The sequence below is a fragment of the Astatotilapia calliptera genome, chromosome 11 (genome assembly GCF_964374335.1).
Source record: "Astatotilapia calliptera chromosome 11, fAstCal68.1, whole genome shotgun sequence".
NCBI classification, from domain to species: Eukaryota; Metazoa; Chordata; class Actinopteri; order Cichliformes; family Cichlidae; genus Astatotilapia; species Astatotilapia calliptera.
Genome location: NC_137432.1, coordinates 35357992 through 35378657, shown reverse-complemented (window position 1 = coordinate 35378657; position 20666 = coordinate 35357992). Strand labels below are relative to the sequence as shown.

The 20666-nt window shown below is 40.6% G+C and overlaps 1 protein-coding gene across 10 annotated transcripts in view; it reads right to left on the bottom strand.

Annotated features, from left to right (window-relative positions):
• The window catches only part of syngap1b (synaptic Ras GTPase activating protein 1b), a 183196-nt gene that overhangs the window by 19739 nt on the left and 142791 nt on the right, over positions 1-20666 (bottom strand). For 6 of the 10 annotated variants that reach the window (XM_026184939.2, XM_026184943.2, XM_026184942.2 and 3 more), the window contains 14 exons: positions 19713-19866; positions 19273-19371; positions 16396-16635; positions 14502-14837; positions 14279-14423; positions 12014-12158; positions 11622-11858; positions 10954-11155; positions 10153-10355; positions 8837-9038; positions 7866-8459; positions 5655-6089; positions 5179-5352; positions 4569-4780 (listed from right to left, as the gene is read on the bottom strand). In XM_026184939.2, coding sequence (XP_026040724.1) covers positions 4569-4780; positions 5179-5352; positions 5655-6089; positions 7866-8459; positions 8837-9038; positions 10153-10355; positions 10954-11155; positions 11622-11858; positions 12014-12158; positions 14279-14423; positions 14502-14837; positions 16396-16635; positions 19273-19371; positions 19713-19866 — 3378 coding nt within the window. Of the gene's footprint in view, positions 1-69; positions 3535-4568; positions 4781-5178; positions 5353-5654; positions 6090-7865; positions 8460-8836; positions 9039-10152; positions 10356-10953; positions 11156-11621; positions 11859-12013; positions 12159-14278; positions 14424-14501; positions 14838-16395; positions 16636-19272; positions 19372-19712; positions 19867-20666 lie in introns of those variants that run through there. The other 4 variants (XM_026184945.2, XM_026184940.2, XM_026184944.2 and 1 more) reach the window with 4 other exon arrangements.

Sequence of the window (20666 nt, the reverse complement as noted above, 5' to 3'; positions counted from 1 at the left end):
CCACATCCATATCACTTTATTAAGAACACAGAGGCACGTGTTTGACAATAAAGAACGAAAATCCACAGGTGAAGTTTCAAACATAAGCGTTTGGATGTTTTATTCCATAAATAATGTACAATGTTGAGAGTTTGTTTTTTTTTTTTACAAAAGAAGAGAAGAGGAAAAGAAAAGAGTCAATCATAAGCACACACAGAAATATTAGCACTGTCCCAAAAAACAATGGAATGTAACATGGGCATACAGCATTAAGATTCTGACATGACTCCAAAAAGGCAGACAATGATTCATGTGGGTGATATGTTACAAAAAGAAGAGGGAAAAAAAAGAAGTTAAGCTTTATATATCCAGTTGTACTTCAAGTAGTGTGCTTTTGAGGTCAAGTCGTACATTTAGTCAAAACAATGTGTGTATGTACCAACATGAGGTCACAAAGTCTGAATATTTTGCTACAGAGGAAAAAGGCAAAAGACAAAAGGTGTCAAATAGGATGTAAAGTTAATGAAAAGCAAAAGGAAAGACAGACCTGGGTCAAACAGCAGCTGCAGATATGCTCTCTATTTTTTGTAAACTTACCTGATAACATCTAATTTGTGTTGATACAGCAAGTTTAACCCAACCTCGTGACATATTTGAGCTTACTCTGCACTTTAATCGCACATTACAAATCATTTTAACATAAATTAAAGCAATGTCTTTTTGTCAGTCAAACATAAACGAAACAAGCAAACTAAAAGTGTTTTAAATATACAAAAACAACCATGCAATCAACCCAAGTCCCCAGTACAGAACAGCATGTTAATATGCATTTAAAAAACAGTATGTTTGACTTACATTTGACTGACGGATATGCCTCCCATTGAATTTATCACATTGTTTATTTATGTAAAAACTATGCAATCCAAATGGATGCAGTTAAAACGCACATTAAACCAAATTCCTCTTTGAGTGCATTTGTTTAAAATAAACAACGCAACTGTTTGACACAGGTCTATATAAAAGTGAGCAAAAACCCTTGGCTGTTGCTACAAGCCATGTCAATCACACACACATCAAGCCAAAACTCATCACCACTATGAATTCATTTGCAAGATTTAAACATAATTTTTGCTGTTGTACAATCTATACAGCCTATCAATATATTCTTGCTACAAAGAGAGGCAGGTATACTGACACCAGAATATTATCTAAGACTCTGGAGAGGGAAAATAAATAGAAAAGAATATGTTTTTTCCTTTTAATACTTAAATCATATTTTAAGTGCATAAGTTAAATGACAGTCTAACTCTCTTAAACAACTATTCTGATCACCACGTCACCGGACACCACCAATGACGGACTGCAGGTCAAAAACAAAATCATACCAAGCATTTACAGCAAAAATCATACAGAGATGAGAAAGTCAGTTTTGCTTTAATTAATAAATAATATAAATTTCAATCTTTCATTTAAAATGCAGATAAGTTCACAAGCACCATACAGGTCATCAAAAAAAAAAAGAAAAAGAAAAAGAAAAAACAACCCATAAACAATAGAAAAAAAACCCAACTTAGGATTTAAGAACACATTTTGCAGAACATACTGCTGTCAAAAGCTCACGTCATTGTCGTCATGTTGTCTCTGTGGTGTTTTGCATTTTACAGTATTCCAGGTCTATATTTTGTATGTTTAGATACTGCAGATGGCACCTGGTAAAAGATTTTGGCAGGAAGTCACTGTTTCGTTATCTACACAAGATGCATACAATACACCTCCTCAGGATCCTGCATGTGCATTCGGCACAAACAGCACACGCAGATACATACTGCATCTGTTATTGCGCTTCTCCTGCTAAAAAGTTAGCTATTGCAAGGTTAAAATAGTAATCTCACTCTCAATAGAATTCATATACATCACATTTCTTATACTACTATTATTATGGCTCTTGCATTACTGAATTTACTATGCTATGGGTTATAGTTAAAATAGATTATTACTATGACAGGTGCAATTAAGACCATTAAGTCCCCTCCCCCCTTTCTGCTGCAAATTCAATGCATCTCGTCAATATAAATCTCTTCAGTTCACAGCAAAGAGCTCGGGGAAGATAAATAGTTTCATTCATATTTAAAATTAAAGTATTTTGACAAAAAAATATGAGAGCCTGTAGCCAACTAATGGAATAACTACCCTAAAGAAAAAATAAAAATATAAGTGCTACAGGTAAAGTGGATTCAGTGTTTAACCTAGCATGACCTAAAACTCAATATTCGGCTTTGGTTTAAATTAGATTGTTGAGAACAAAATGTGTACCTGGTCTAATGACATAGGTTGGATTTGCTCTGAGCTTAAAGCAAATTCTATGCACAGAACATTAAGGCTTCTCTGAAAAAAAATATCTCTCAAACTTGAAACATAACGCTGAGTATTTTAGGTCTGCAGATAAAGAGTTGGTTTTTTTTCCAAGCCTACACAGGAGCCATGAAATTAAGGTCACAACTAAGGGCTCCATTAGCAGAACCTGAGCTTGCTTTTGCATCAACATAATATATATATGTATATATATATATATATATGTTTATATATCTGAATGTGAAAATTGAACATAAAACTCAATTTAAGGTGAAACATAACATAAGGCTATGGTTGCACTTGTTATTTCACTGATATTCTGAAGTCCAATCAACAGGACGCCCTCTACATTATTTGCATTGCTCGTGTGTGTGCATTAGATCTGCAATGCTCTGCATGACCTGGGCTGGCTCAGTGAATTGTGTGTAAAATTGACTCGGAAGCATCCAGATCTGCTACTTACTGTAATTCATCCTTGTGTGGTCAGATGATAAAGGTCCCAAAAGTTACAAGTTTAAGCCTTGAAAACAGCAGCTAATAACTGCACGTTGTGCTTCATGTGTACAGCACTCTCCTTAAGCTTTAACTTCAGGGGAGCAGTAATCAAGGGTTTTGCTTTAAGTGCTCTGACAAAGTTTCTGTAGTATAGGGCATAGCTCATTTATGCCTTTATACCTGAATCTTCACCATTCACTGACTGATTCAGGTTTGTCTCTGATGTTCACCCCTCTTCATTTCACATCATGTGTTGTTAAAAGAGGTATTAGTCCCCATGTTCACTCTGGAGAGGTAAAAAAAAACCATCAGCAGTCCTTCAGTGAACATGGTTCACCTTGATTTAAAATGGAAGAGCTAATATTAAACCATGGTCTTCCATAGTCCGGTGCCCGAAGGTCCAAAACAATTCTTTGAGTTGGTTTAAAAAGTGCAGACATGTTTCTGAAGTTTTACAACTCCCCATCCTTTTGTGCTTTTACAGTGCAATCTCGTGGGAGAATCATTTGAAAATTCTGCTAACTGGAATCATCCTGCATGATCCCAAAATCCAGAACTTTGTTCATAAACAAACAGCTGATGGTGAGTGTGACAGCGCAGGATAAAGGAGGACGTTTTAATGGTGGTTATATACAAGGTTAGGCCTTTTAAGATGTTTTTCCATAAAAGACGAGCAGGACTCTCTGTCTTCATTCCAAGTCTTCTTTCCTGGAGTGGATTAGAAGTGGCAATATTCTCTGTCACAGTTATCCACCCTTCAGTTGCAGACCACAGACTATTATAAGATGTAAAAATACTGCAATATTTTCATGTAGTTTTAAGTGTCTTTTCACTGAAAAATAAAAACAAAATTAAATGCAGGGCAGCATTGCTAATATGCGGTCACACGTAAAATGCTCACGGAGTCCTTAAAACCCAGCAAATATTTGGTTTTTGTGCCTGAAAAATACAACTGAGACATGATCAATACTCAACCCTTTTTTCCATGAACTGCTTAATTTGTGAGTGATCAATAAAAGTTAAGACTGCACTGACAATAAAAGCCCCATTACAATTTTGCACAAGCACTCGAGAAATTAGGGCTCAGCTGGAGTTCTCTGCAGTTGTCCAAATATGATGCTCTTGAATAACAAATAAAGCATGTTGTGAGGTTATGACCGCATTTAAATTTGCTACGGCAAGAGCTCAGAGGACAATCAAAGACTCTTTTGTCCAGCTTAACTAAGCTGAAGAAACAACCACCACGGGAACATCTCCTGGATGCTTATCTAAGATAAAGATCTTTGTCTTCTGTATTACAGTCTATTATTTAATTTGCCACTCATTACATGTCTGCAGCTTTGGCTTTCAATATAAAGCTCCCATCCTTTCTCATAGGCTACAGTGCTTTATGAAACGGAAACCAATCTCCTTATCTTGTAATATTCTTTTCAAGATAACAACCTCTGGTAAATAGAGTCTTATTCCGATGTGCAATGTATATATTGCCAGTAACAACTGCTTCATTTTCATGTTTCATCCTGTTAAACAGAATCCAATATGCTAACGCCGTACTGTGGAGTCCTCCGCAGAAGTATAAGAAGTCTTTTTAATTAATGCTAGCAATCATAATTTTATAGAAAAGGTCCTTTTTCCACAAAAACCCTGTAACAGAAGAAAAAGAAAGACTATGGCCCACCAATGGCCTCCTTATACAAGACCACAAGTCTTTTCCCTCCATCCCAACAACAGCTTCCATTTACCTGCTAATTATTCCTTTAATTTGGGAGTCTTTCTCCACTTGCTGCTGCCGTAGCCTCCTCTCACTGTCCTCGAGACGATTCTGGTACTGTAGGAGGATCTTATTGGTCTGCTGCTCCTGCGTGAGGAGCCTCCGTTCATACTCCTCCAGCTTTTTGTGGGACATCATCAAGCGCTCCTTCAGGGAGTTGATCTCCTCCTCGTACTCCCGTACCTGAGGTAGAGATGTGAAAAGAATGCTAAATTAGACCAGTTTATTGCGACGCTGGTGCGTACATGCCTTGCTTTCTTGGTCACTGCAGTGCCTGGTGGATTTGAGTTCTCTAAACACATTCATGAAAGCATTGGAAACCACCTCCAGATATTCAAAATTAGGCCGGCTGCCTTTATAAAGGATGAGGTACAGTAAATATGCCAAACTGCAGAAAAAGAAAAAGAATGCAAACAAGTTGAACATTTGGCTCATGGCTTTTGTTTCCCACAGTTTGAGACCTCTGGACTTCTGTGTCAAGATCAAATCTGAGTGCCATCTGCTCAGAAATGACAGACATAACTCAATGTTCCTCTGACTTCAACTGAAATGTTAATTAAATAGTTAAAAATTAAACCTACCCTATCCATGCGTGACTCATCCATGCTTTTTGAGTACTCCTTAAGTTTGAATTCCTCACGGTCAATCCGAGAACTTTCAATGTCAGCGGACAGATGAGGCATGTTGGAGACCCAGGCCACCGTCCGCTCATTGGCTGGCGTTGGGGGATTGAGGGTAGATGGAGACTGGGAACCCTGGGAAGAAAGGTCAGCACACTGAATATGAGAACATGAATTTTTAATTGAGTGAAAGTCACTTGCATAAATTTGGTGCACGATGTTACCCAAAATGCCTCAGTGCTACACGAGTTCATACATTTTGAGCATGGCTGAGCCCTGGTGGCTCCCAAGCTCTTAATCTTGAATGTCAGTTTTATCCCCTAGATAAGCTAAACACTGACATCTTACACGTTGTTGTTGAGAAATAGCTGTGAGCACAGGTGCTAAAGAAAAAAAAAATAGGAAAGTTAGATATTAGGAGAGTGTGCAGCAGTTACCTGTTTGCTCATAGTGGGTTTGAGCAGGTGCTGCTGTTGCTGAGGCTGCTGCTGTGGTGACTGTTGAGTGCTCTGACTGGTGGTTCCCTGTGGACTCTGGCTTTCCCTGACAGAGCTCTGCTGGTGGGGCAGGCCCGGGGCAGTGTTGTCTTTGACGGAGAGCTGCCGGGGCCCATGCTGCCTGCCGTAGCCGGATTCTGGCGACTGGAGAAGGTTTCCGCTTTGCGGCCTAGTTTTTGCAGGAGCAGAGGGTGCAGCAGCTGCACTGACGGACAGCTGATGGGAGGTCTGGGATTTGACACGCTGGGTGGGAGGCGGAGCAACAGAACTCTGCCGCATAGGTTGGACTGTGGAGGGAGGCGTGGTGGCCAGGGAGGAATGGGAGGTTCCCGTCTGGGAGGCCATGCCCATCATTTGTTGCTGTTGGAGATTATCCTTGAAAAACACGTGAATGATAAATTAACATTTATACTAATTCACTTATCAAATTGGAAAAAAATTCAGTGGGTTGCCACACTTGGGTAAATTGCCTCAAATACTAATGAGACAATAAAATGTAGTAACAGAAGTTCAGTTCGAATGATGAATTGATGTGTTTCAAGCATTTTGAGATTCAGTCAATGAAGGTGATGTAACAGTAGAAACATGGAGCTATTATTCATCTCTTCCACAGTGTGCCTTTTGCCTTGTCTCCCTCGCCTCCCCCCCAACCAGTCGCAGCAGATGGCTGCACCTCCCTGAGCCTAGTTCTGCTAGACGTTTCTTCCTGTTAAAAGGGAGTTTTTTATTCCCACTGTTGCTAAAGTGCTTGCTCATAGGGGGTCATTTGATTGTTGGAGTTTTCTCTGTATTATTGTAGTATCTTTAATAATAATAATGTATACTTTATTGATCCCTGTGGGGAAATTCCTCTCTGCATTTAACCCATTCACTGTGAAGCAGTGAATGAAGCACTTTACCTTACAATATTACGCACCTTGAGGTGCTCCAGTGCTTTATTCTAGCTCAGTATCTTGCTCAAGCACCCATAGACATACAGACCAGGTGGGCTGAAGATTCATCCACTAACCCTCCAATAAAAGGACAACCCATGTTACCCAATCAAATTCCAGCTTACAGCACCTGGTATCAGCACCAGACACTCAAGGATCCAAGTACTAACCAGGCCTGATTCTGCTTAGCTTCCTAGATTGGATAAAACTGGGAATTGACAGAACCAATGCAGCCCCTTGTCAGATGAGGCCTGCATGGCATTCTAGTTTGATTCAGCTTTTCTGACAGGCAACTTGTGTTTTGGCTTTTTACATTGGTGCTCCTGCAGTGTGATGTGTGATGTAATGTAATGTGATGTAATGCAAAAAGTGAGACACTTTTTCAAGTTTGACCCGGTACGCCATGTTTATGACAGGTTTACGTTGTCCTGGTTAATGTCAAGCTGTCATCACAAAGACATATCAATCAATGTAACTTTGTAATAAAAATGACATTGTGACACTTAATGACAACAATCATAAACATTCACAAAGATTTGTGACTTTGTGACAAGAAGACTTTGTCATGACTTCTTATGATGGCGTCATGTCTTAAGCTCATCCCTAAAAAAAGTGTGTTACCATCACACTAGACAAAGAAAAACTGCAAATCCTCAGAATCAGAATTATATATTATCAATTAATATATATTATATATTCCTAATAAATGTTGGAATAAAGAGATCTTTTTGGTGATTGACTCTTAAAGCTCGGCTCCACTGTCAAAGAAAGGCCCAATTTTTGAGGGTTTCAGTAAACACGTTCAAACGTTTTTGGGCCTAGTTGATAGTTTGGCACTGCTTTGGAGCAAAAGAGGTATGAAGCATACTCACTGAAGGACTTTCACAACAAATTGATTAGAGTGGAATCAAACAATCTTCTGGAACCAATTTAATTATCAATGATTCATAATTTACTGTTTTCAAGTTAGAAAATCTTTGGCGTTTATTTTAGAGCATTTTGGGATTTTTCACAGTCTGGTTTGTACAAAAGAACTGAAGCTCAGGGTATGAGACTGTGATTATATTTTTTTAATCAATGTCTATAACATTGTTCCTTTTTTATCCTTTGTGCATAATGAAAATACTAATTCAACATCTATAGTAATACCATTTCACATGTAAACATTATTACATAGCGAATTTATGACATTACAGAAATACAGTGAGAGTCCATTTACCTGCATATGCATGGACATCTGCCTGCGTCCATAGTCAGCCCTGCTGTAGTCGTCACTGTAGCTATGTGAGTGGATGATGCTGGGTTGTCCCAGGTGACCGTCCCTGGTCCTGAGGGTGGACAGATCCTCACTGCGAGAGAACCCTCCATGGGCGAACTGTGGGATGTAGGACTGGTGAGAGGGTTCGGGCTCTGGGGCCAGGAGAAGGGGTGCGGGGGGTTGAGCCCGGCTGTGCTGGTGATGGAGCTGTTGCTGTTGAGGCCCATCAGCAGTCGCCAGATGAAAGAGGGGATTCTGGAAGGAAAGCGGGTAGCGCATGGCGGCGGCCTGCTGTTGCTGCTGCTGGGATAGCGAGTCGGTGGTGGTGCCCATCTGGCTCAGCTGGCTCAGCCGGAGGCCACCGGACATGCTGGAGCCGCCAGAGCCAGCTGACAACCTCCCACCGGCCCGCAGCTGGCTGCTCAGGCCCGACCCCAGGCCGCCACCGCCTCCGCTGCTCAGCCCGCCGAAGCTGCCCATACCGGCGATGGAGGCCTGGGAGGAGTTGAGCATGTCCACCGACTGCAGGTTAGACACGCTGTTCATTCGGGAATCCTGGAGGTCCATCATAGATACGCTTTTATTGACACTGAGCACCTAAATAATAAGGGATATGAGAGGCTAGTGTGCCCCCTGTTATTGCTTATGTTAGGTGGCCACGGATGATGGGTGAGGGTGGTGCGGGTGTTTTTACCGCGAGGCCTGCCTGGTTATCGGAATGCATCAAAGTATTTCCCAGGAAATACCGCTAGGATGAGTTGCGTGGTGAATCAGTGGGAAAAAAGCAGATGTCATGATATACTAGAGCCTCGATCACACGATGGCAGATTCTTACAGTATGACCAACATGCACGTCATACTAATCTCACCTTGATAAAGGTAAACCTAGCGGATGGGATGGTGATTCCCCGAGTCAGTGTGGTAAAACTCACCTTAGGATCAGGTTCTGTGATATCCGAGCTGCTCGTGCAGTACGCTGGGCTGGATCGGGCCAGGGGAGGGCGTGATACGTAAAACATGTCTTTGGAGGATGCTCGATGAGGATGGTCACGGTCCTGAAAACTCATCTGGGTACGAGATGGCATGACCCCTCCGGTGGATGTAGGGGAAGGCAAACGGGTGATATCTATAGAGCTGGAGAACAGCAGAAACAGGAGGTGAGGAGTCTAACAAACTCTACACTCTTCCCCTATGAACAGTTTATTTAGACACTATATTACTATATTAATATGATTGCAAGTTGAAAGCTAAATACAACAACGCTGGAAGAAGCATCTGAATCGTTTCTTCAGTTGGTTAAAATCAAGACTGAATGCTTCCTCTGTTATTAAACTAGGATGTATCACTCTATCAGGCTTTTATCTATAGCTAAATTCAATGTAACAAGCAAATGTGCGGTGTGTGGAAAGAGCGAGAAGGTCCTTGAACATAGGTACGCTGCCACAATTACATAAACATGAATTAAATATCTTCATTTTGCTCTAGTCATGCCGACTATTTTTACACAGTTTTATGCAGTGTTAAGATAAGTTCAGTGGTTCTGAACATAAAGCTGAAATCCCCTCTATAGAGTCAGTGGAACAATCGGAAGTGGATTAATCTGATTAAAATTACGAGTAAGAGGGTAGGGGAAAGTTCTGCTGCAAAAATCTGTATTTTCTTTCTCTAATTTTAGGCTTTTGGAAAAATTTTGTTGGATGTTGTTAGCTTAAAATGTTATTTAAATGAAACCTTAGTAAGGTGTCTCTCCGAGGAGATCTAGGCAACCGAAAGTTGCCATGTGGCACTAGACAGAAAAAACAAGGCTGCATGCAAAAAGGTTCAAGGCCAATTTTCTTAAGCAGCGCTCTGCATTTTTAAATAATGACACAGCTTTTTCATTGAAAAAAATTAGCTAAAAAAACAAATCTCCAGCTGTTACATAAATGTAGTGCAGAAAAAAGAGCCACATCTCCCGTAGTATTTTTACCTACTACTGCACAACAAGGAGAAAAGAAGCATTTGTTGAAAGACTTTTTCAAATATGCACTGCAGCCCCAAACTTTCCTAGACTTCACTTGGCAATGGTAACCACAAGAAGGCAAATGTAAGATGCAGTCAGATGATGGATGTGCTTTGCAAAAGTATTTCCAGTAGTGGGAAACTGCATCACTTAAAAAGAACATCTTCTGGATTTTATTCTCTTGACACTCTGTGAAAACAACTCAGGTTTCAGCGTTTGAAACTGTTTAAAGTCTCAAATTCCTACCTATTAAGATCCCTCATCATGAGATTTTGGAACTCAGAAGAGATGCCCCTGTTGAAGCTGGGCCGTGACAGCAGCCTGTCTGACTGTCTACCGGGCTCTCTGTCTGTCTGATGGCTGGGCTGCCTCTGGAGGTGTGGGTTACGCAAGGCCATGCTGATGTCATTCAGGAGACGAGGCAAAGGACCCAGTTTGATGATGGCATCCTGTGGTTGGAGGGAAAACAAAAAGAAATGGCACTTTAGCTACATATTCATTAAAAAACATTTTTGTGTAATCTAATGTAAGTGTTTTTCAGTACGTCCATCTCATTCAACACGCACTGGAAATGTAATCACATGGAGTCTGATTTTGTGAAACATTTGAGGTGAGAAAACAACAAGACATTTTTTTTAGATGCAGCTTTTAAAACCGAGTCCTAACAATACACATCGAATCTCAGCACGGCTTAGTCTGGCTGCACAATGCAAGCGATGTACTGTGTTATCAGAATGTTATCAACTGAACTCTGGCAATTCAATTTAAACTGTAATTATGTTTAGTTTTTAGTTTTACTTCACTTATTTTATGACATTATTTCACTTGCATGTGAGAAAGCACAATGTTGTTTTCCAGTTCCAGAGCAGCATGATTAGGAATGCAGCAGTATTATTACATATGAAACGACTACTTTGATGACTATAGTAGGTTAAATTCAGGATACTGTAGCGATAAATAACCCACTGTGGATTTTTTTGACGTATCATTTGATTTTTACCAGTATGGTTGCAGTTTATAACAACAGATATGATGCTTTGTGTTTACCTTGCTGAGTTGAGCCATGACCTCCCAGAGGAGACTGTGCAGTATAGACAGCTCCCTGCCCAGGTCGATGTAGCCCTCAAAAGCGCCTGCATTGCTGACACTGTCCAGGTTGGAGATCTCGTAGAGGAACTGCTGCATGGAGCCCCACTCCATTTCTAAAAACTCATTCATGAAACACATGTACTCCTCTTTGCTTCCAAACCTGCAGGTGGGAACAAACAGAACAGGGCGGGGAGGACATATGTGTGTGACAGGGAAAGTGGTAGAAAAAGAACTGAAAAATATTTTAGCAGGGAAATTAACTCATTCACTGCCAGCCATTGGCAGTGAATGAGTTAAACCCATTGACTCATTCACTACAATTGACGGCTATAGACGTCAATGGCAGTGAATGAGTTAAATTGTAGCTACACTCATAATCTTTGATTTAATAATAGTTTTTTCAAATAAATGTCATTAATTTCAACTGTTTTTGTATTAAAGCTCAAATCTTTAATAGTTTTGGGCACTGTAAAGAAGAAATATCAAACAATTAAACGCATAAATTCATTTATTTATTTGTTTTTGTCATTGATGGTCAGCTTTTTTCCTTCCCTAAATACATGGATTAAAAAAACAGAATTATTTTCATAAAGTTAAATATATGAATGAAATGAAATAAAACTGACTTGGAGAAGTTAGCCAGGTTTTGCACTACTTTAGCGATGAGGGTGAGTGTGCGTGATGTCTGCTCATCTGGATACTCCTGGGTGAGGTTGAAAAGCGATGGCGACATGATAGCAGGACACAGGAAGCGCAGGAAAAGAGAACCGCTGATGAGGCGGTCAGCGATGTCTTCTCGACCCCTCTCAGCACAGCGCACTCGCCAGGAGGCAAAGACTTCCTTCAGCTCTCGAGGGAACACACTATAAAGCAACATAAAAGGTTTCAGGACAAACTAGGTACATTTAGATATTCCACCGAGAAGCTGTTTAAAAGCCTCATCTATCTTTATTATAGCGAAGAGAAATAAACACAGTCTAGTAAAGGAGTTGCTTTTTTTGCATTATTAACTACTCACCAATGGGAATTAACAATCTTGCAGAGTGCCAATTCACAGCACATTCGAAGATTGGCTTGGTGGTCTGGTAATACAGAGGGTGGTATTCTCATGGGGTCAACTTCACAATTTTCTTCTGACTCATACAAGGCCCTTATGAACTCCCCTGCAAGAGACATTTCATTAGCAACAAGTTTCAGTGTTATTAATAAAGAAAACAACATCCACAACAAGATTAATATGAAAGAAATCAATTATGAGACAACAAACCGAGCATTGCCACACTGCCACACTATGCTGTTTAAGTAGTCGTAGGTGAGGAGCTGTCTTATTGGCCAACAGCAAATTACAACAGTAGTTACTTTTAGCTCAAAGTATTTTCATACCAATATAGCATATAGAAAACAATTCTCAGAAATGGACTGCTGAGCAGAATTCACTGCACTGTATTATTGTGTATTATTATTACGAGCACTTAGCACTTACTGGAAATCTCTGGAGAAACTGTCTGTCCCTTTACACTCCTATGCACTACCTTTATGAACACCAAAGCATTAAATGCACTCAGTGTTAGAAAATTAAGAGAAAACTTTACTGAGAAACAACTGAGAAACTGTTTGTCACGGTACTGGGCCATGAGGCCCAGGGTTTAAGTTCTAATGCATTTTTTGTATCCACATGTGTAGTTTAACACATCTAGTTGTTTTCTAGTTTGCAGTTTAGTCCTTGGTTTCTTAGTCCCTTTTGTCATCTCTCCCTGGTCCGTGTGTCTACCTGTCATGTTTCATGTCTCTTGTTAGGTTAAGTTCATGTTCTATCTCCATGTCTCTGTGTTTCCTGTTTTATTTTGAAAGAGTATGGGGTTCTTTGTTCGTTGTAGTTACTGTTACTCTCCCCTGTATTGTCATTATGTTTCCTTCTAGTCAGCTGTGTTCTCATGTGTCTCCACTTCCCCTGATCACCTCATGTGTGTATTTAAGTCCTCAGTCTTCCTTTGTTCGTCGCCGCGTCGTCTGTTCTACTTCCCCCATGTTACACCAGGTTTCAGGACTCTGTGCTGGCCATGTCCATGTTGCTTACGTGAATATGTTTTATAGTTCTTTGTTGTTCCAGCACAGAGTCCTGTTCATAGTTGTCTCCGTCATGTGCATCATTGTCACCCTGTCTTAGCCTTCCCTGCTGTCTGAGTTAAGTGTCAGTTCTTAGTTTTCCCAGTTCAGTTTCTAGTTTAGTTTTGCCTCAGTGTTTTCTGTTGTTTGCCACGTTAATCAGCCCAAATAAAGGCTCGCTTTTCGTTTCAAGTTCGGTACTGTCTCCTCGTCTGTGTCTGCACCTGGAACCTCACACTCCCACATACGGTCCGCCCACCGCAGACCGTGACACTGTTTATGTTATCCTATATATCATTGTTTACTTGGAGTTAGCTTACCTTTATTTAACTTTTATTTTATGCTGTTTTTTTACCCACCTTTTTAAATTTGATAAAGTTTAAGTTTAATTAGGGCTTAAAGTTATGAAATATTAGATGGACTGTGTTATTTATTGTATTAATTGCCCATTTAAGGTGTCTGTAGCATTATTGAATGAAATGATAGTATTTTATTTGTATGTTACTTATTATTATTTCAAAGTACATCCTGATAATGAAGCCAGCTGGTGTACACTGATCACTTTATTCCACCCTCTTATCTAAATATGATCACTTTTAGCCTGTTAAAAACCAAATGGCCACTGCCATGAAGCTCAAGTTGTCCATAAGACACTGAAGTCTTCATGTTCATCCTACAATCCAGAATAATGATGGCTGAATACAATTATGTTAAATAAGTTCTCGATTTCATATGAACTCAAGCAAACATTCATTAATGAAACCAGGCTAACGATAACAACATATCGAGCTCGTTGCTTCCTCTCAGGAAGTCGTATTTCTCGCCTTTTGAGGAGAGCTGCTTCTTGATCTCACCGCCAACAGACTTGTGCTGAGCTCGGATAATCACATAATTCAATATATCATCAAACTCCACACAGCAGTGCAAAAAAGACACAAGTTTGAGTACCACGAAAAAGTTGAAAATAATAAAATTCCCCACACCCAACCAAACTATCTTCTGCATGCAAAAACACTAAGGCATGCTGAGAGAAAGTTGGGTCTCTTAAGTAGGATTTTTCCCCCCCTTTAATTAAAAGTTTGGCTATTTCCCAACTTTCAAAAGTTGATCTGCTGAATTTTAAATTGGTTTGAACACAGGAGCGACTAAGTCAAACACTGCAAACGCTCCGACTCACCTATAGCATCCTTGAGGTACTTATGTCCAATCAGTTTGAGGTACTCTTCTATGGCTTTGGTGGCCAGAGTGTTCTCTCTGAAGATAAGGTGTTCTCGGTCGATGAATCTGTCTACCTCACACATTGCCATGTCCGATAGAAAATCCTGGAGAAAAGGGGAACCGAGTTACTATTTTCCTCCTAAAATAGTGTTTGTCAAGTAGAGGACTCAGTGATCTCATACCTTAGCTTTCCCTGTGCTCTGAAGTATATGCACCAGAGCACAGGCCACTTCCTCTTTGCTCTTGACACTCAGCACAGGCTCCAGCACAGCACACAGGGTGCGGTAGTTATTAGTGACATACTCTGCAAACTCCTTATACAGCTCCATGGGCAGGATGTTCATGGTCTGAAAGCGGGATTTGAGGCGTAGAGATGCATTGATGATCTTCCCTCCTCCGACACCAGCTCCCTTGGTGAGAACGCTGGGCTGGATGACCGGGTACCACTGCTCCACAAACTGACGTCCAGTGATGCTTGAGATGGGGATGCTTACGAGTCCTAAGTATGTGCTCTTTTCCTTAGACGTGAAAAGCAAAAACAAACATTAGCTGTGGTAAAGAAACATTGTTTCTTTCAGTTCTGCATAGAAATATTTTAGAAAACTAATCTGAAAGTCGGAAATGTCAAAAAAAAGTTCATTTTAAGCTTCAGCAATGAATTAATTATGAGCAGCAGGACTAACGCTGGATCCCCGGAGTGCTGTTTGAAGCTAGAGCTTTACTGTGGCAGCGTTACTCTTGTACTGAGCTGAAAATGAGAATGACTGGTTTTGTGACTCAGTATTAAGTCACTTACTTCTTAAGTGCTAATGTTACACCTCACAGTATTACTCATGCATTTGCTTTATCTTTTAAATTGAAGTGTTTTCACTTTTAGTAAGAATCTACCCTGTCACCACAGGTGATTACCTCTTTACCTGTGGTATACCCCAAGGTTCAGTTTTAGGTCCTGCTATATTTTCTATCATATGCTTCTACCAGCTCTTAGTACTGTGCAGCAGATACACAGATATACCTTGCTGGAGACCTCTTGACCCTAAAAGCATAGTTGCTTTTTCAGTTTCACCTCTGTAGCACTGACTGCTCCATAAATAACATGACATCTCAGTCCTACAAACCTTCCATTGTAAAGCCCACTAACAGACATTTGGAAATACCATTTGATTCAGCTTTGACGCACACATCGAGAGCAGCTGTTCAGATCTGTCTGCATCTCAAAAATAAAACCAATGCTCTCACACAATTCATGCATTTATTTTCTCATGGCTGGACTACTTCATCTCCCTCTTTTGGGGCATACATGAAAAGTCACTCTGCCCTGAAACTAGCTCAGAAAGTTCCCTACTGGTTACACGGTCCTGGCTTCTCTCCACTGGCTTCTTGTGCATTTTGCAACTGATTTTAAGAATTTACTGATCACAATTAAAGCACATCTGCGGCCGCAAGCTATGCAGCAAAACAGTTGGCCCAATTTGAACTAGTTCATAGCCTTAGATCCTCAGGTAGGTCCTTCAAGCTGTTCCAAAGTCGAGGCTGAAATCTAAAGGCGACTGTCGGGATTCTTTGACTTTAGAACAACCTGGCTGAGTAAGTACGGCTCAGACAATCAGGGAAATCCTTTAAATTGTGTCCTACAACACTGGCTTGCAGATTTCACTTTATGCGATCTATTTTATTTATATTTTTAGTATTATTTATCCTTTGTTTTGTTTGTTTGTTGTTGTTTTTTTTGCCTCACTTGTCTTATTTGGTATCTTTTCAGGACTTTTATTCTTTTATTAGTATCTATATTGACATTTTGCATTTGCATTTCTGTTTCCTGTTTTGTCTTGTTGCTGTTATAACTATTGCATTTAGTTTATCCTGATTTTGCTTTGCTTTGTTATTAATGATGTTATAGAAATAAAGCTAGTATAATTAATGTTGTTGATGTAGATGTGATAATAAGAAAATAAAAAAATAAGTCGATAAAATTCAACTTTAGGATATTTCAATTGTATTCGTTTCAACAACTTTAAGTTAATATAAATGACTCATTTTCAGACCTTTATGCTACCCTACAGTTCTCTGTGTCACCTTGCGTCTCTTCTTGTCTGTCTCCTTGTATAGATGAAGGCGTAGGTTGCGGACAGCTGGCAGGTTGTTGAATTCAAAGTGCTCGCCCCAGAAAACGGTGTCGGTGCGGGGCTTGCTGGTGGTGCGTGCATACAGCATGTCGTCCAAACATAGTTCGCAGTAGTATCGTTTCTTTGCTGGAAGCTCGCGGGCCTCTATGATCCACAGTTTGAGCACATTGTCCACCCTCCGGCTGTTGTCCTGTGTGGAGAGAAAGTCAGGTCAAGCAAGGCCAAGCATGTCTGATAAAACATTTAAAAGCTTTACAAAGACAAGATGATACAATGCAGGAGGAAACATGACAGACGGCAAAGAAAAAAAGACGTGGAAGCAGAGAGAGTGTGTGCAAATAAAAGGCGACAGCAGGTCAGCCTGCAGGAGAAAAGAGTAAATGACAGGAAATAAATGTCTGGTGACATGGCGGTTTGGCTACTATGATAGTGGGTTGTACTTGATAAATTGCTCTCAACTCTCATCTTGGATACAGAGACAGAAAACAGCATGAGAAACACACAAGAGAAAGAGAACAGAAAATAATGAAGAATGATTCTTTTTATGGATAAAACAAAGTAATCCCCTTAGACATAGAAAAAACACAAATGACACAATACACATGTGCTGCAAACACAATGGACTAAAAATGCTCCTATGGACTGCTACATTCCCTAATCATGATCACAAAGCCCAGCTATATTTGACATCCCCCATGGGAGGAGAGAGTGCTCTGTTGATTACAGAATGATGTTTCAGTAACTGGGAGTCATTTCAATTGGGCTCAAATGCCACTGTTGATGGCCCCCCTGTTTGCTTCAGACTATTTAAGTCCTAATTTAGACGGCCAAATACGTGAGCATCATCAAGATCAACAGCTCTAACGTCTCCATTTGTATGCTCTTTGATAACCAGCGCCAAACACAAGGCATAATTAATTCCAGACCTCTGAGTTTGAATGTGCTGGGCATCTGGTGGCTCAGTTTGCTAGTGCACATACAGTGCAGCAGAGCCAGCATGCGCTCAAGTCCTCCACCTTGATATTATGTTACACATTCCCTTTTGCCAGTATATTTCAATTGTATTACCAAAAGACTAGTGGAATGTTAAATTAAGGTGTAATAAATACTTTTTTCCTGAAAACCGAGCAATCACGGGCAAAAAAAGGAATTAAAAGACTCTAGAAAATTACAAAGAATAATGATAATCCTTCTCTCTGCAGTTAGTCTTATCGCTTATGGTGCATCTGGTCTGAGAAGAAGAGTGCGTGTTGTTTTGGGGGAGTAGGAGGAGAGATTTTGGAGAAAGCGCCTGTTTGGAGTCCTTGGAGCTCCGTGACTCATCCAGGACCCCTGCGGCCGCAGCATCTGGACGAGGCGTTCAACTCTGGTGATGTTTCATCTCAGTCTCGCTTAATAACCCTTTAGTCTCTGGTTGCCATCTAAGCTGCGTATCTCACATGTCTGCTCACTTTTAACAACACTGAGGGGAAAAATTTAGGGAGAGTTTTACTTTACGATGGAATTTGGATTAAAATTAGGATATTAATTATATATGGAGCGAGCATGAAGGGCGATAAGTCTTTTTTAAGATGTGAAGACGCAAATAACATTATAGTACCTTAAAGCGACACTGGAAACGACTTTCCATATGAAAATACACCATCTTGTAGTGTTTAAAAAATACAAGTATATCATCTGCAAAAACTGGTGTCAGATACAAGCACATGGAAAATGAACCTCATGTTAAAACAACATCATGCATTTAATTAAATTGCTTGATTTAACCTCATAAATGTGTCTGTTGTCCTGTCTTCCTCCTTTACAGACGGCTGCTCCTCCCTGAGCCTAGTTCTGCTGGACGTTTCTTCCTTTTAAAGGGACGTTTTTCATTCCCACTGTTGCCAAGTGCTTGCTCATAGGGGGTCATTTGATTGTTGGGGGGTTTTACCTTACAATATAGAGTGCCTTGTTGTTGTAATTTGACGCTATATAAATAAAAGTTAAATTGAATTTTTCAGGTTCACAAAATAAATGATTATTAGCATAATCAGTCCTGTAGTGGTTAATGCATGTTTTGAGATCAGGAGGAGATAGATAAAGTGCAGCATCCACAGTAAAATATGAGGCCCCATCCATTGTAGCAACTAAGCATGACCAGTGCCCCGAAAATTGACTTTTACTAGCAAGTCTGCCTGCACTGCTTATATTTTCCAAAGGAAAATAAAGGCAGACAACGTTCTCCATAGATGCAATAATGATATAGTCTTAATCAAATATTAATTTGGGAAAGTTGCCTGTCTTACTTATGATAATTTTATGATTAGACAATCCGATTTCAGGTCCAACAAGTGGGGTTTGCTCTGACAACAAGTCTGGACCACTTGAGAAAAACTACCCATAGATTTTTACTGCCACAAATTGTCTTGTGGTTCTTGCATGAGGCCCATTGTCTGTAGAGAGCAACAATAAAAGACCTAGACTCACGAGTGTTAAATCTTTTACTTCCCTATCAAAGTATCACAGACATGCTGTGCAGGTAAACATCAACCCGCTGTGTTCAATTTACTTATCACATTACCTGATTTGTGGTTTTTCAAAACAGCATTTTGGGTCCTCCCACCATCGACATTACCTTGTGCAGCTTTAATATTTTGCTTGTAGAAGCCACTAAATTGTTCAACACAGACACACACAGACACGAGGATGGAGTTCACACAGAGAAATGAAGCGGTGCGCTCTTATTGAAAACACACAACAACGGGAGACGGGGAGGAGAGAGAGAGACACACAGACAGAGGGATCATCCTTTTTTCTTCCTCTACCGCATCCCTTTCTCTCCCCTCACCTTGTTGGGCTTGACAGCTCTCTGCAGGTTCTCGATCCATTTGTCTCTCTCTGCAGCTGAGCGACACGCAAAGCACTTGGTTCCCGATGCCGTAGTCACCTGAGGTTAGCCAATGGTAAATTCAACAACCACAGCCATTAGTCACTATGGAGACTGCAACTAAAGCGCCAAAATAATGACTTGTATTCACTCTCAACCTCTGTCATGTTCCACTAATGAACAGGTGATGGAAAAGCTGAGAGGACTTAGGCTCATTTAAATGTCCTTATTTTCATTTTCACATTTAAAAAGAAAAGAAAAAAAGCAATCCTATTTGCATTGCACATCACTTTCACTTGTCAGGGTGGAAACAACAGTTTTAGTGTCATTTACTGCTCTGTACACTCTGTGGTTGTGTGCGAGTGTGCCGTGGGCTCTCCGCTGAGCAGCTCAGTTCTCACCTCAAAGCAGTACTCCTGTCCCAGGATGCTCGAGTGCACAGGTTTGATGATAGCGTCCTCGTCCAGAGTGAGGTCCAGGGCCTCAGCGGCACTGCTGGGAGAAAGCAGGGACTCATGGGAGTGGGACTCTTTGAAGCTCTGCATCAAACGGGTCCTGGGAGAGCGAGAGTCGTGAGAGTGAGGAGAGTGAGGAGGCTCTTTTATTAAAGGTCGCTTAGACTTCAGTATTCAAGAAACTACAGGTGATTTCTTCTTGTATGCTAATTCTCCAAATGTGTTGCTTCACATTTTCATCTTTATCTTGCATACTGAAAAACAGCCAAACGAGTGCTGCACAACATACTGATAATTTTGGTAATAAGCAGCTTATCAACACATTCATCCATTCTCTTAATCATTTATCAGGGTCACAGGGGGACTGGGGCTTATCCCAGCTGTGATTGGACGAGAGATGGCGCACACCATGTACAGGTCATCAGCCTGTTGCAGGGCTATGACACAGAGACAGACAATCATTCACGCTCATCTGTGGCCAATTTAGAATCACAAATTAACCTAACACGTCCTTGGTATGTGGAAGGAAATCAGGGTACCCCAAAAGAAGCCATGCAAACATGAAAATTCCACACAGAAAGGTCTCCTTTTCTGTGGTCCTGGCTAGCTGGGGTCCTCCTGTGTGGAGTTTGCATTGTCTCCCTGTACCTGGGTGGGTTCTCTCTAAACCTCCTGCCATATATATGTTTGCCAGGTTACTGATAGGCTGGTTAGATAACTGAGTACCCAAAGCATTTTTGTACAACTTGCCTCATTCTCCCATTCATACATTACTTATTCTATGTAAGTGCTTCCTGTCTAACATTCATATTCTGATGGATGCATCAGAGACTGGAGCAGACAGGGATTAGTAGGGGACCTGCTCTACCTTCTGAGCGAGCCCATTTGTGTGCTAGCCCT